This window comes from Musca domestica, unplaced genomic scaffold (genome assembly GCF_030504385.1).
Source record: "Musca domestica strain aabys unplaced genomic scaffold, Musca_domestica.polishedcontigs.V.1.1 15, whole genome shotgun sequence".
In the NCBI taxonomy this organism is placed as follows: domain Eukaryota; kingdom Metazoa; phylum Arthropoda; class Insecta; order Diptera; family Muscidae; genus Musca; species Musca domestica.
In genome coordinates, this window is record NW_026712207.1 from 2,353,085 (window position 1) to 2,370,286 (window position 17,202).

General features: G+C 34.8%; 1 protein-coding gene across 3 annotated transcripts in view; it reads left to right on the top strand.

Moving 5' to 3' along the window:
• The first annotated feature begins 3,981 nt into the window (after positions 1-3,981).
• LOC101896023 (protein bric-a-brac 1) overlaps positions 3,982-17,202 on the top strand; it is a 209,002-nt gene continuing 195,781 nt past the window's right edge. For all 3 annotated transcript variants that reach the window (XM_059119502.1, XM_059119504.1, XM_059119503.1), the window contains exon 1: positions 3,982-5,942. In XM_059119502.1, the coding sequence (XP_058975485.1) occupies positions 3,999-5,942 (1,944 nt within the window). In that variant the 5' untranslated portion in view covers positions 3,982-3,998. The remainder of the gene's footprint in view (positions 5,943-17,202) is intronic.

Sequence of the window (17,202 nt, forward strand, 5' to 3'; positions counted from 1 at the left end):
AATACGGAATATTAAAAAAATAAATAAAATAAAAACTAACTAAAAATAAAAAATCATATAATTGCCAAAATAAACTCGAGTTTAAATTTAGAAAACTTTATTGCCGTATTTTAAATGGGACTGCTGTATATTTTCAAAACATGATTTTTAAAACAAATGACAAAGTAGCCGTATTTTTTTTTAATTTTATTACGAATTAACAATTCAAATAATTGTGAAAATCTATAAAAATAGACTCGAGACGTGTCTTTTTCAAACTAAATGACGGAGTTGCCATATTATTGTAATTTAATTACAATTAAATATTTCCTATAATATTGAAAATCTACAAAATCGAGTTAAAATCTAGATAATAGTGTCACCGTATTCTGCATTTTGCAAAATTGCGTTTTCAAACTAAGAGATAGGGTTGCCACATTTTTTGCAAATGTCATAGCAATAACAAACACTGGTATAATTTTGAAGATCTTCGAAAAATCGAGTTAAAAACTAGATCACAGCGTTACGCATTTTTTTTTAAGTATTCATATTCTGGCTGCAAAACAGTGTTGCCGTATTTTTTTCTAAATATCACAATAATTACACAATTCATGCAATATTGAAGATTTTGGAAAATGAAATGACGAGATTAAAAATATAAAGAGCGGCGTTTCCGTATTTGTTCAAAAATGTTTTTTGATAGGGTTGCCGTGTGTTTTCCAAACTCCATAGCAATAAAAATTTAAAGATTTTCGAAAATAAACACGAGATAAAAATATAAAAACAATATTGTCGCATCTTCAAATTTTTTTTTTTACTCAAAATGAACTCTGTCATTTAATAAAAATATTAAAATTTCGTATAAATTTAAAAATTTTAGAAAAAAAAAATCGAGATAAGAAATATTGTGATAAGAAAGTGTTATCGTATTTTTCAAGATTTCATTTAATAAATTCAGAAAATTTTGAAAGTGTTTGAATACGAACTGAAGATAAAAGTAAATTATAATATTGCCATATTTTTCAACGTGGCATTTTCAAGCAAAAACACAAAGTTGCCGTATTTTTTCAACAATTTTAACAATAAATCAATTCATAAAATTATAAAGATCTTTAAGAAAACCTTGAGATAAAAAGAAAAAAACATATCTTTTTCAATATTTCATTTTCAAACTAATAGACAAGGTTTCATTTTCATATTAATATACAGGGTTGCAATTTTTTCTAAAATGTACAAAATTGCATAGCAATTACAAAATACATATAATTTTGAAGATATTCGCAAATAAAATCGATGTAAAAACAAGTAAGAAAGCTGTTAGTTCGGCCGGGCCGAACACCATTTGCAACGAATTTGGCAATTTTCAAAAAATTAAAATCCGTTCAATTTTAAAAAAGTACCGAATGTAGCCGTTATATTAGGGTGACTACGACGACGTGGATCTGCATAGGCAAATTTTGTCATAAGTCATTACAATATTCAAATGCGAAACCTAAAAAAAATCGGTGAATAATGTAGCTAAAATTATCAAAATACCGAATATCGGGATGTACCGTAAGTAAATTTCTGTCTTAGGCTGTAGTATCCTTTACGAACATTAAATACCAAATTCGAAACAATTCCAGTAAATATTGACGCTAAAATCATCAATATACCGAATATTGGGAGGTACCGTTATATGGGGGCTATACGAAGACGTGGACCTGCACAAAAAATTTTCAGTCATAAACTGTAATATCCATTACGAACTTCAAATACCAAATTTGGAACAATTCCGGTGAATAACATCGCTAAAATCATCAAAATGCCGGATATCGGGAGGTACCGTTATATGGGGGCTATACGAAGACGTGGACTTGCACAGACAATTTTCAGTCATAGGCTATAGTATCCATGACGAACTTCAAATTCCAAATTTGAAACATTTCCGGTGAATAATGTCGCTTAAATCTCCAAAATACCGAAAGTAGGGAGGTACCATTATATGGGGGCACCAAAACGTGGACCTACATGACCCATTTTCAATACCAAAAATCCTGCGGACATAATATATGTTTGAGTAAAACTTTATCAACTTTCTTCAATTCGTTCGGAAGCCACAGTGATTTCCACAGACCGACAGACAAACGGACGGAGGGACATCGCAAAACGGATATAGAATTGTATGCCGATCAAGAATATATACACTTTGTGTGGTCTAAGATGTATATTTCGATTTCCATACTACGTTGGAGGGTGTAAAAAACATAGAAATAGTGTTGCCGTATTTTCCAATCTATATTTTCTCTTAATAAAAATTACAGAGTTACCATGTTTTTAATTTTAGTTACAATTCATATAATTTTGAAGATCTCCATATTTTTCAAGAACATGACAGAGTTGCCATATATTTTAATTTCATTACAATTAAAAGAAAAAATAATAACTTCAGAAATAATCTCGATATAAAAAATAAAAAAAAAATTGAGTTTTGCCTTATTAAGGCGAAGATCATATGTTTTATGATTTAAGTGTTTGTTTTCTCTTTCGAGACGAGCTTAATGATCTGAAATTTGCAGTGAAAAGGAAAGCCAGATAGACACTATCACACACTCACCACTATGCGACGCGTTTCGCTGTTGGTTAAGCGGCTCATCAGGCATATTTGATGTGGATGATGGCTTACAAGGGCCGTTCTCTGGAAAGTAGTATATATTTCGAACTTATTGCAAATTAGCATATGCGAATTATACACTAGAAACTCTCCAAGTTCTATTGGCAAAAAAAAAAAAAATGTTGCCATATTTTTTACATTTCAATTTCAAGCGTTGCCGTATTTTTGAAATAAACACGAAATAAAAAGTTTGACATACTTTTTCAAAATATAATTTTCTGGCTATATGCTATAGAGTTGCCGTATTTTTTCGCAATTGCATAATAATCATGAATTCATAAAATTTTGTAGATCTTTTCCATACTTGCCATATTTTTTATATTTTATTGCAATCAATGAAATCACACAATTTTGAAGATCTTCAAAAAATATTAAAATTATATAAGACAGAGTTGTCGTAGTTTCTTTAAATTTCATAACAGTCATTAAATGCATAAAACTAGCAATAAAAACTAAAAACAGGGCTGCGATTTCCGTTTTATTTAATAATTCTATTACTAAAAACGGGAGTGTGAGGATCCTAAAAATAAGCTCAAAATGAAAAAAAATAAAAAATCAGTGTTGCCGTATTTTTGTTTTATTCGAAACAACTAAAAATAATTCGTGTAGTTTGGAAGATTCCAAAAAATAGACTCTAAGAAAATTTCCCTTTAAATATTTGGCTTCGTCTTCGTAATGGATTCGGGCGAAAAAAAAACTAAATAGCCGATCCATGAGAAAACAGTGTTACCATATTCCTAAAATATTTGTTATCCTGAATAAAAAAATTGATAGTAATAAACTCGACATAAAATATTTAAAATCAGTGTTGCCATATTTTTTATTTCATTACAGATAAAAAACTTAAATCTGGATAAAACAATAAAAAAACATTGTTGTCGTATTGTTCGAAATTCCATAAGAGATAAAAAAATCATGCATTTGGGAATATTAAAAAAAATAAACTTCACGAAAAATATGGTTCCGGCATCGTAATAGATTCCTGCAAAAAATAAGTGAGCCAACAGTGTTGCCGTATTTTTTCAAAAATCTGTACTGAATAACAACATGTGGTAGTAAAGATCTTAAAAATATTTTAAATAAAAACAGGGTTGCCGTATTCTGTCAAAATTTCAACCACTTGGCAATATAAAAAAACTAAACTCAAAGCAAAACAATAAAAAACGGTGTTGCCGTATTTTTGTTAGTAATTTTATAACAAAAAATAGATGTGAATGTAAAAATCTTTAAAAGAAAATACAGTGTTGCCGTACTTCTTTTTTGAAAGTCTCACAACAAATTAACAAACGATGTGAATATAACGATCCTCTAAAACACATCCAGAAAAGAAACACCCCCCACAAATATATGGCTCCACGGTTTCATAATGGATTCTAAAAGTTCCCCCACACACCGACAACAAGACGAATCTCCGGCCCCGAATCCCACCACCACCAGCAGCAGCTGCTCATCGGCCGCGGATAATGTTCAAACGTTTCGTGAGCTATTGGAAGCCGCCTCCAGTAAAGCCATGGCCAAGCAACAGCAGCAGCCGTCGCAGCAACAACAACAACATTCACCTCAGGCCCCCAGGAGTCACTCAAGGTCAAGTTCATTGCTACACAGTCTGACGGGTAGTCCAAAACGTTCCAGCTCTCCAGGAATGGAGCCAAAGAAAGCCAAAATCGAACAAGGCGATACGCAACACCACAAAACGCCTCCTTACTCCTCCGACATTGGTGATTCGGCCCAACAGCGAGTAGGCGGAAACTTGGCCCTAGAAGCCTCCTACTCACCGCACTCAGATCGTTCCTCTGCCGGTTCCCATTCGGCCAATGGCTCTTCCCAGCAACAACAACAATTTTGCCTACGCTGGAATAACTATCAAAGCAATCTGACCAGTGTCTTTGATCAGCTACTGCAAACGGAAGCTTTTGTCGATGTCACCCTGGCCTGTGATGGCCGTTCCATTAAGGCCCACAAAATGGTACTTTCCGCCTGTTCGCCCTATTTCCAAACCCTCTTCTCCACCACACCCTGTCAACATCCCATTGTCATTATGCGCGATGTCAACTGGCCCGAACTCAAGGCCATTGTGGACTTTATGTACAAGGGCGAGATCAATGTGAGCCAAGATCAAATTGGGCCCCTGCTAAGGATAGCAGAAATGTTAAAGGTCCGTGGCCTGGCTGATGTGGGTCACATAAGTACGAGCAGCAATGAAGCGCCGCACAGCAGTACAAAGGCCGATCAGACCAGCACTTCCGACAAAGAGCTCTACTCTCCACCCCTTCACCTCTCGCCGAAAATCCGCAAGAAAAGTCTCTCGCCCTTTGGCAAACGACCGCCCAGTCGACGTTCCTCCGATCAAAATGAACCCGCAGATAGTGACATGGAGTTACTCACACCCATGGAACCTGAAAAATCCCGTTCCAGAGTAGAAGCTTCCGGCTGGGATTTGCCCAGCACCTCGGGCAGATCCGGTTTAGAATTACGACTCTCACCGCCCATGGTTTCGCGTAATGTGCGGAAACGTAGATGGCCCTCAGCTGATACGGTATTCAATCCTCCCGAGAGTCCTTTGGGTAGCCTCATAGCTGCCGAGCGGGCCGAACAGGAACGAAATCGTGAAAGGGAACGGGAGCGGCAAAGAGGAAGAGACTCCTCGCTATTTACCCCACCATTACCGGTTATAACAGGTTCTTCCAGCAGTGTTCTAGATGCCTCGGCCCATTTGGAATTTCCCTCGCCTTCGCCGACGCCCGCACCCAGCCTGCTACCACCTGCAAGGACACCCTCCTCTCTGCTAGCCTCTTCAGCCTCACCACATTTACAGTTGTCCCATCATCATCAACAGCAGCAGCAGCAACAACAACATCACCACCATCATCTGCACCACCAGCAGCAGCAGCAACAACAGGCTCAACAGCACCAGGGCCAACAATCCTCAGCGGCCCAACATTCTTCTTCCTCAACGTCAGCAGGAATTGGTAGTGGTGGTGGTGGTGGCCTACAATCTCATCGTTCTTCGCCCGCCTCTTCAGTAACCTCAACACACCCGTCCAGTATTTTAAGTCGACCCCTGACGCCCTCACCGACCAGTGTCAGTGGTCCCGGTAGTAGTCGCCTGGAAACGGAACGTTTCTCTGCCCAAGCTGCTGCAATGTTGGGTGACATAAGTGCTTCAGCGGCGGCATCTATGGGTATGCGTTCCCTGCCCTCCTCAGGTCCGGCGGCAATGACTGAGGGCGGCCGCCTGCATGGTTCATCGATTGCCGATGATTTGGAAATTAAACCAGGAATAGCTGAAATGATACGCGAAGAAGAGAGGGTAAGTGGAAGTTGAAAATATGTTTATTTATGTCATATAATTTTGGTTCCACCTGGAACGGGGGGGGAATAAATAAGTTCAGTGACTACAGGATTTATTGGGCAAGGAAGATCATAAGAAGATTGCAAAAGCAAAGAATACACCAACCTTTAAACCCAATGATGATAATATTGTACTCCAGTTATATGTAAATATTAAGACGTTTTTTTATACCCTCAGCCATAGGGCTAGGGCTATATCATTTGAGACGACCAAAACGTGCCTCATCGAAATAACGGATTTAGGCCCTAGGTCTCTTTGGACCAAATCCGTTTCAGCACATTTAGAATCGTCCGTCCTCTCGAAGGGAGTATCCGATTACGGCCAAATTTGGTACATCCTAATATTATTATCAAACTTAGATCGCGTTCGGAGTTGGGCAATATCGGTCCACTTCTTCGGTACATCCCTCACAAAAGGTCGAAATTAAAAAAAAATACTGCACATAAAGAGAAAGGATAATCCGATTTTTCTCCAACTTAGCAGAACCTAATATTTTCATCAGTGCTAGGTTAGGTGCGAAAATGGACAGTATAGGTCCACTTCATAAAGTACCTCCCCCAAAAAAGGTCAAAATTTTGAATAATCAAAACGAATATAAAATCCGAAATTAGTATCCGATTTTCTTCATATTTCACACATCCCATTATTTCTACTAATACTAGGTCTGCTGTGAAGATGGAAAACATGGGTTCACTTCTTTTGGTACCTTCCCCACAAAGGGTCAAAATTTTGAATATCCGTGAAGCTCATAAAACGTGAGCTTCAATATTTCTATCAACAGAAGAACTGTAAAATAGAGAGTAGTAGAGATCGGTGTATTATGTCTGCAGGACATTTGGTATTGAAAATAGGCCATGTAGGTCCACGTCTTCGTATAGCCTCCAATAACCGTACCTCCCGATTTTCGGTATTTTGATGATTTTAGCGACATAATTTACCGGAACTATTTCAAATTTAGCATTTGAAGTTCGTAGTGGGCACTACAGCATAAGACAGAAAATGGGCCATGTAGGACCACGTCTTCGTATAGCCCCCATTAACGGTACCTCCCGATGTTCGGTATTTTGACGATTATAGCGACATTATTCACCGGAACTATTTCAAATTTAGCATTTGAAGTTCGTAGTGGGCACTACAGCATAAGACAGAAAATGGGCCATGTAGGACCACGTCTTCGTATAGCCCCCATTAACGGTACCTCCCGATGTTCGGTATTTTGACGATTTTAGCGACATTATTCTCCGGAAATGTTTCAAATTTGGTACTTGAAATTCGTAATGGGTACCACAGCCTGTGACAGAAAATTGTCTGTGCAGGTCCACGTCTTCGTATAGCCCCCATATAACAGTACCCCCTGATATTCGGTATTTTGATTATTTTACCGAGACTATCTACCGAAATTGTTTCAAATTTCGCATTTGAAGTTCGTAATGAATACTACAGCCTATGACAGAAAATTGTCTGTGCAGATCCAGGTCTTCGTATAGCCCTTGAATATCCACGAAGCTCATAAAATTAACATTCGATTTCATTCAGACTGAGTACATCTCAATATTTCCATCAAAACAAGATCTGTTATAAAGATGTTAGAGATCGGACAATTCCTTTTGGTACCTCACCCACAAAGGGTTAAAATTTTAAATAACCAAAACGATCAAAGAATCCAATATAAGCATCCGCTACTATTCAAATAACTCACATCATAATATTTTTGTTAGCCCAAGGTCCGATGTGAAGTTGGGATATATCCGTCCACTTCTTCCGGTACCTCCCCCACTAAGGGTCAAAATTTGGAATATCCATGAAGCTCATAAAATGCGAAAATAACGTCCGATTCCTTAATACATCTCATTATTTCCGTCAACACAATAACTGTTATAAATGTGGTAGAGATCGCACCATTTCTTCTGGTACTTTTGCTGTTGAAATTTGCCGTCGGTAAATTGTTAGTAAAACAAGCAAAAAAAAACAGCTAAGTTCAGCCGGACCGAACATTTAATAACCTCCAACATTTGCTAGGAACTTGAAAAATGGAAACAAAATTCCGAAAGTGAAAACCGTTATACGGCGGCTATACAAAGACGACGGCCTGTATACGGAAATTTTTGTCATAGACTGTAGTACCCATTATGAACTTAAAATACGAAATTTGAAATAATTCCGGCCTAAAATGTCTCTAATACCATAAAAATACCGAATATTGGGAGGTACCATTATATAGGGGCTATACGAGAATGTGGACCTGCATAGAAAATTTTTTTCGAACTTCTTGTGCGAGTTTCCAGCCAATTTCATTGAAAAAAAATTGGCTACAATTTTAAAACTAGTAAAGAAAGTCTTAAAGTCGGGCGGGGCCCACTTTATGATACCCTACACCACTTTGCTAATTTAGTAGAGCTCCGCATAGCAATTAAACGTTTTAATGGGAGAATTCAACATACACGCTAAAATTATAATTTAAAGTTCAAAGGACTATATATGCCGAAGCATTTGTAGCTTTCAAATTCGGTCTTGTATTGCCCATTTAGTGCAAAATTAATTTTAAATCGGAAAAAAGATATATATTGGAGCTACATCCAAATCGGAACCAATTTCAATCAAAGTTGGCAAAGATATTTTTGAGCTATATTTGATATATTTCCATGAATATCGTTGTTACGGAGTACATATTACGGCTGTGGGTAACAAATCGGATGAACAGTATATATGGGACCTATAGCTATATCTAAACCGATCTTCACCAAATTTGACATACTAGCTTCTAGACTCAATTCGGTCGTAAGTGCCAAATTCCATCCCATTTGGACAAATATTAGACGTTTGGTGCACAATAACAGGTAAATCGGACGAAGTTATATATGGGAGCTATATCCAAATCTGAACCGATATCGATAAAATTTGGCATACTTATTTTCAGGCCTAATTTGGTTGTATGTGCCAAATTTCATACTTTCATTTCATACGGGCTGATATTACACGACATGGACAGACGGACGGCCGGACGGACATACATAAATCGACTCAGAATGCGATTCAATGCAGATCATCAGAAGGAACTATGGGTCTATCTCGTTTCCTTTTGCCTGTTACAAACAACTGCACAAAAACATAATACCCTGACCACCTTGTGGTGTAGGGTAAAAAAACACAATGACTAGTAGGATCTTCAAAATACCAATAATTGGAGTTGCCGTTATGTGGGGACCGTACCAAAATCTAGATCATGGATTTTATCAAAATATCAAGTTTTCAAATTTGCACAGCCACTCCGAAATATATTTCCAGGATCTTCAAAATAACTAAAATTGTATTTTCAGATTTACGGAGATTTTGACAAGATGTGATCTGATATTAAAATCAGTAAAGAAAGGTCAAAAATCGGTCGGGACCGTAATGTAATAAACGTTTGTTACATAGTTTATGCCAACTATGAACCATTTTGAATGAGTATTATCGAACATTTATATCCAATTTTATGCGGAATTAGAAGTTCGAAATATTGAAATATTTAGATGTAGGAAGTTGTAAAGAATCGCTGACTTTTTTCGCACGTTATGACAGATAAAAGTATTAAAAATTTTTCACCCTTTGTGGTAGAGGTACCAGAAGGATTTCGCAGACATATGTAAATGATCATCTTCACAACAGTTCTTATGTTAGCAAAAATGTTTGTATGTGTGAAATTTGAAGAGAGTTGTGTGCTCTTTGAGCGTTTTGTTTTTCAAAATCTTAAACCCTATGTGGGGGAGGTACCAGAAGAAATGGTCCGATCTCTACCATCTTTATAACAGATCTTGTGTTGATGGAATTATTGAGATTTACCAAGTTTGAATGGAATCGGATTTTAGTTTCGTGTTTTATGAGCTCCATATGTATTCAACATTTGAACTCTTTGTGGGGAAGTTACCAGAAGCAGTGGACCGATATATTCCATCTTAACACCAGACCTTGGATTAATAAAAATATATTGATTTGTGAAATTTAAAGATAATCGCACGCTTACTTCACATTTTATAAGAGTTGTAATTATACAAAATTTGGACCCTTTGTGGGGAAGCTACTTGTTGGAGTAGAACAATATTGTCCATTTTCGCACCTAACCTATCACTGATGCAAATACTAGGACTGCAAAGTTGGAGCAAAATCGGATAGTCGTTTCTTTTTCTGTGCCGAAAACATGTTTTTTTTTTTTTGAAAATTTTGACTTTTTGTAAAGGATATACCAGAAGGAGTGGTCCGACGATCTTAAAACCAGACCATGGGCTAACAACATTATTGGAATGTGTGAAATTTGAAGACAATCGGACTCTTAAATCATGTTTTATAAGAATTGTAATTATTCAAAATTTTGACCATTTGTGGGGCAGGTACTTGAAGGAGTGGACCGATATTGTCCATTTTCGCACCTGACTGATGCAAATATTAGGATTGGCAACGTTGTAGCAAAGTCGAGTTATCCTTTCTCTTTCTGTGCAGTATGTTTTTTTTTTTTTTGAAAACTTGACCTTTGGTACCGCTCCTAAACCAATTCGATCTGACTTTGACAATAATATCACGAGGTACCAAGTTAGGACCAAATCGGATACTACCTTCAAGAGTTATCGTACACACCAGCCAGACGGACGGACGGACCAACGGACATCGCTAGATCGACTCCAAATGTCCTGAAACGGATTTGGTCCAAAGAGACCTAAGATCTGAAACCGGTATTTCCATGAGGCACGATTTAACCGTGTAAAATTATATATACAGGGTTGCCCATATTCGACGGACCCATCTGGCAACGCCATAACTTTTGACAGAGATGTCACATCGCTTAATGACATACCGCGTTTGAAGCGTCAGTCCAAGCAGATTTTTACCATGAACCAATACACGCCACCCGAGCGCTCTTAAATAGTTGAAATTTACATTCAACAGAAGAATCAATTGTGAAAAAAAATAATCCGAAGAGGCCATATAAAAGTCGACCAAGGCGAACGGCCGAGAATATCGCTGCCGTACGAGCCAGTGTTGAGAGGTCCCCAAGAACATCCCAAAAACGCCGTTCTCAGCAGTTGGGCATGGCTCGGTCCACTTTACAAGGGATTATTCGCATTGATTTGCATTTGTTCCCGTACAAAATTCAATTGACGCAAAGAATGTTGCCTGCGGACAAGCCTCATCGATTGGAATGGGCCTAAAGGTCCGTCGAATATGGGCAACCCTGTACCCTCCCTAGCCATATGGCTGGGCGTAGCAAGTGTTGGACATATCCCAGAGGAGAAAATCTCAAAAGTTATATACATAAGTTTTGTACATATCAGCATTGTGGAGCCAGATAAAACCCGGATTTTGAAGCCGGTTAACCGGATATTTAAACGTAATACTGGGGATTAAATCCGGTGCTTTCTAGGGATTATATGTGGAGGCTATCACCGAAAAAAGGCCGTAATCTCCCAAATTGAATTGGGTATTATGTCCGTGGGGACTAGAGCATGGCACCAAAATAATAACGCATTAGAACTTCTTAAGCAACAGTGTGGTTATATTTAATATTTTCGATTTTTTCCCTTAGCAAAGAAGTCGAATTTTCGATCTTTCAATTTTGCCCAGTCTGATAAAATCGTTTTTTTCGATTTTGACTTTTCAAATCTACGTCGGCTATGTTGAAGCCAAAATATAACATGTTTTCTAATTCAATTAGGATTTTGTCCAAACTATGCGGATAAAGTTGAGGTAGGATTTAAATGTGATTTATAGGACATTTGTAACTCCAAAATGGGGGAAAATTTGGCAGACTGGCGGAGGTATGAGTAAGTATAGAAATTTTACAATTACTTCGTTGCCGAGAGTTAAGGCTGCTCCAGGGAACTCTAATTTTGAATATTCCTGTTCCCTAAAAACTTGGGGAGCCCAAAACCCTATATCTCACACGTGTTTCCGCAAATAATCGAAGCGGAGCTATACAATTTTTTCAACTCTTCTCACATATTTCCGATTTTCTTCGTCTTCCATAAAATCTTGCATGTGAGAATTTTTCCTGATCTGGTATTACATCTTCAACTTGTCATGTCTGTTGTGTTCTGTGTTTTTTTGTCAGATTTTTTTTTTTAGCCGGCACATGTGCAGATGCCAACAAACGTGATAACGATCGCACAAAACCACACGCCGCCAAGTGATGACGTAGATGCGCTCAGTCTTAGTTTTCGTTGTCGGCTATTTGTTTGACCGAACGAATGACTGACAGCAGTCAGAAGACTTGTGCGACAATGATGTTGTTTTGTCATTATGCGGCGCTACTGGTTGCGGCGTTTGCTGTCAACGGACAATGTTTTGTTGTCGTTTTTTTATGTTTTTTTTTGCTTTTGGCGGCTGTTTCTTTAATGCTCTGCTTTAAAATGCAAAAAAAAACAACAAAAAAATAAAGACGCACTTGTCTTGTTTGTCACTTTTCCAAGATGCTCTTTGACAATTGTCTTAGATTAAGGTCGTCGGAGCCATGTGTCCGTTGTGTGATGATTTTGATGACATTTCCATGGGGGAATAAACGCAGGCAATGAGTTGCACTGCTACCCACACACACACATACATACATAATTTATGTGTGCATGCGCGACGGAACAAATGAAGCCCACAACTGCTGATCGTCAAATTGGAGTTTGGGTTAATTGAAATGAACTTCCGCAAACAAAGACGAGAATGATGTCAGTTTATGAAGAAATAAATGAGGGGGTCTGGTGGGAGGACAACTCTTAAGCAGAGATTGATGACCAAGATTTTTCAAAGAATAGTTTTTCAAGGACCAAATAAACACGGACTTTGTAAAGAATATTTTTTTAAGGACCTTTAGACCAATGAACGTGGTTTTTTTAAAGAATATTTTTTCAAGGACCAAAAGGCCCAAAAAAGTGGATTTTTTAAAGAATATTTTTCCATGGACCAAAAGGCCAATAAACGTCGATTTTTTTAAAGAATATTTTTTCAAGGACCTTTTGGCCAATAGATATGGATTTTTTAAAGAATATTTTTCCAAGGACCAAAAAGCCAATAAACGTGGATTTTTTTAAAGAATATTTTTTCCAAGGACCAAATAAATGTGGATTTTTTGAAGAATATTTTTTCCAAGAATATTTTTTCCAAGGACCAAAAAGCCAATAAACGTGAATTTTTTAAAGAATATTTTTTCCAAGGACCAAAAGGCCAATAAACGTGGATTTTTTAAAGAATATTTTTCCAAGGACCAAAAGGCCAATAAACGTGGATTTTTTAAAGAATATTTTTTCCAAGGACCAAAAGGCCAATAAACGTGGATTTTTTAAAGAATATTTTTCCAAGGACCAAAAGGCCAATAAACGTGGATTTTTTAAAGAATATTTTTCCAAGGACAAAAAGGCCAATAAACGTGGATTTTTTAAAGAATATTTTTTCCAAGGACCAAAAGGCCAATAAACGTGGATTTTTTAAATAATATTTTGCCCAAGGACCTTCAGACCAATAAACGTGGATTTTTTAAAGAATATTTTGCCCAAGGACCTTCAGACCAATAAACGTGGATTTTTTAAAGAATATTTTGCCCAAGGACCTTCAGACCAATAAACGTGGATTTTTTAAAGAATATTTTGCCCAAGGACCAAATAAACGTGGATTTTTTAAAGAATATTTTGCCCAAGGACCAAATAAACGTGGATTTTTTAAAGAATATTTTACCCAAGGACCAAATAAACGTGGATTTTTTAAAGAATATTTTACCCAAGGACCTTCAGACCAATAAACGTGGATTTTTTTAAAAATATGTTTTCAAGGACCAAATAAACGTAGATTTTTTAAAGAATATTTTGCCCAAGGACCTTCAGACCAATAAACGTGGATTTTTTTAAAAATATGTTTTCAAGGACCAAATAAACGTGGATTTTTAAAAAAATATTTTTTCCAAGGACCAAATAAACGTGGATTTTTTAAAAAATAATTTTCTAAGGACCAAATAAACTTGGATTTTTTAAAAAAATATTTTTTCTAAGGACCAAATAAACGTGGATTTTTTAAAGAATATTTTTCCAAGGACCAAACAAACGTGGATTTTAAAAAAAAAAAAATTTCTAAGGACCAAATAAACGTGGATTTTTAAAAAAAAAATTTCAAGGACTAAATAAACGTGGATTTTTTAAAGAATATTTTTTCCAAGGACCAAAAGGCCAATAAACGTGGATTTTTTAAAGAATATTTTTTCCAAGGACCCAAATAAACGTGGATTTTTTAAAGAATATTTTTTCCAAGGTCCAAATAAACGTGGATATTTTAAAGAATATTTTTTCCAAGGACCAAATAAACGTGGATTTTTTAAGGAATATTTTTTCCAAGGACCAAAAGGTCAATAAACATGGATTTTTTAAAGAATATTTTTTCCAAGGACCAAATAAATAGGGATTTTTTAAAGAATATTTTTTCCAAGGACCAAATAAACGTGGATTTTTTAAAAAAAATATTTTTTCCAAGGACCAAATAAACGTGGATATTTTAAAGAATATTTTTTCCAAGGACCAAATAAAAATGGATTTTTTAAAAAATATTTTTTCTAAGGACCAAATAATCGTGGATTTTTTAAAGAATATTTTTTCCAAGGACCAAATAAACGTGGATTTTTTAAAAAAATACTTTTTCCAAGGACCAAATAAACGTGGATTTTTTTAAAAACTAATTTTTCCAAGGACCAAATAAACGTGGATTTTTTAAAAAATATTTTTTCCAAGGACCAAATAAACGTGGATTTTTTAAAACAATACTTTTTCCAAGGACCAAAAAAACGTGGATTTTTTAAAGAATATTTTTTCCAAGGACCAAAAAATGTGGATTTTTTAAAAAAATATATTTTTCAAGGACCAAAAAATGTGGATTTTTTAAAAAAATATATTTTTCAAGGACCAAATAAATGGGGATTTTTTAAAAAAATATTTTTTCCAAGGACCAAAAGGCCAATAAACGTGGATTTTTTAAAGAATATTTTTCCAAGGACAAAAAGGCCAATAAACGTGGATTTTTTAAAGAATATTTTTTCCAAGGACCAAAAGGCCAATAAACGTGGATTTTTTAAATAATATTTTGCCCAAGGACCTTCAGACCAATAAACGTGGATTTTTTAAAAAATATGTTTTCAAGGACCAAATAAACGTGGATTTTTTAAAGAATATTTTGCCCAAGGACCTTCAGACCAATAAACGTGGATTTTTTAAAGAATATTTTGCCCAAGGACCTTCAGACCAATAAACGTGGATTTTTTAAAGAATATTTTGCCCAAGGACCAAATAAACGTGAATTTTTTAAAGAATATTTTGCCCAAGGACCAAATAAACGTGGATTTTTTAAAGAATATTTTACCCAAGGACCAAATAAACGTGGATTTTTTAAAGAATATTTTACCCAAGGACCTTCAGACCAATAAACGTGGATTTTTTTAAAAATATGTTTTCAAGGACCAAATAAACGTGGATTTTTTAAAGAATATTTTGCCCAAGGACCTTCAGACCAATAAACGTGGATTTTTTTAAAAATATGTTTTCAAGGACCAAATAAACGTGGATTTTTAAAAAAATATTTTTTCCAAGGACCAAATAAACGTGGATTTTTTAAAAAATAATTTTCTAAGGACCAAATAAACTTGGATTTTTTAAAAAAATATTTTTTCTAAGGACCAAATAAACGTGGATTTTTTAAAGAATATTTTTCCAAGGACCAAACAAACGTGGATTTTTAAAAAAAAAAAATTTCTAAGGACCAAATAAACGTGGATTTTTAAAAAAAAAAATTTCAAGGACTAAATAAACGTGGATTTTTTAAAGAATATTTTTTCCAAGGACCAAAAGGCCAATAAACGTGGATTTTTTAAAGAATATTTTTTCCAAGGACCCAAATAAACGTGGATTTTTTAAAGAATATTTTTTCCAAGGTCCAAATAAACGTGGATATTTTAAAGAATATTTTTTCCAAGGACCAAATAAACGTGGATTTTTTAAGGAATATTTTTTCCAAGGACCAAAAGGCCAATAAACATGGATTTTTTAAAGAATATTTTTTCCAAGGACCAAATAAATAGGGATTTTTTAAAGAATATTTTTTCCAAGGACCAAATAAACGTGGATTTTTTAAAAAAAATATTTTTTCCAAGGACCAAATAAACGTGGATATTTTAAAGAATATTTTTTCCAAGGACCAAATAAAAATGGATTTTTTAAAAAATATTTTTTCTAAGGACCAAATAATCGTGGATTTTTTAAAGAATATTTTTTCCAAGGACCAAATAAACGTGGATTTTTTAAAAAAATATTTTTTCCAAGGACCAAATAAACGTGGATTTTTTTAAAAACTAATTTTTCCAAGGACCAAATAAACGTGGATTTTTTAAAAAATATTTTTTCCAAGGACCAAATAAACGTGGATTTTTTAAAACAATACTTTTTCCAAGGACCAAAAAAACGTGGATTTTTTAAAGAATATTTTTTCCAAGGACCAAAAAATGTGGATTTTTTAAAAAAATATATTTTTCAAGGACCAAAAAATGTGGATTTTTTAAAAAAATATATTTTTCAAGGACCAAATAAATGGGGATTTTTTAAAAAAATATTTTTTCCAAGGACCAAAAAAACGTGGATTTTTTAAAGAATTTTTTTTCCGAGGACCAAATAAACGTGGATTTTTTAAAAAATATTTTTCAAAGGACCAAATACACGAGGATTTAAAAAAAAATTTCCAAGGACCAAATAAACGTGGATTTTTTAAAGAATATTTTTTCCAAGGACCAAATAAACGTGGATTTTTTAAAAAATATTTTTCAAAGGACCAAATACACGAGGATTTAAAAAAAAATTTCCAAGGACCAAATAAATGTGGATTTTTTAAAGAGTATTTGTTCCAAGGACCATATAAACGTGGATTTTATAAAAAATATTTTTTCCAAGAACCATATAAACGTGGTTTTTTTTTTAAAAAATATTTTTTCCAAGGACCTAATAAATGGGGATTTAAAAAAAAAATATTTTTTCCAAGGACCAAATAAACGTGGATTTTTCAAAAAATATTTTTTTCAGTCACCAAATAAACGTGGATTTTTTAAAGAACATTTTTTCCAAAGACCAAATAAACGTGGATTTTTTAAAGAATATTTTTTCCAAAGACCAAATAAACGTGGATTTTTTAAAGAATATTTTTTCCGAGGACCAAATAAACGTGGATTTTTTAAAGAATA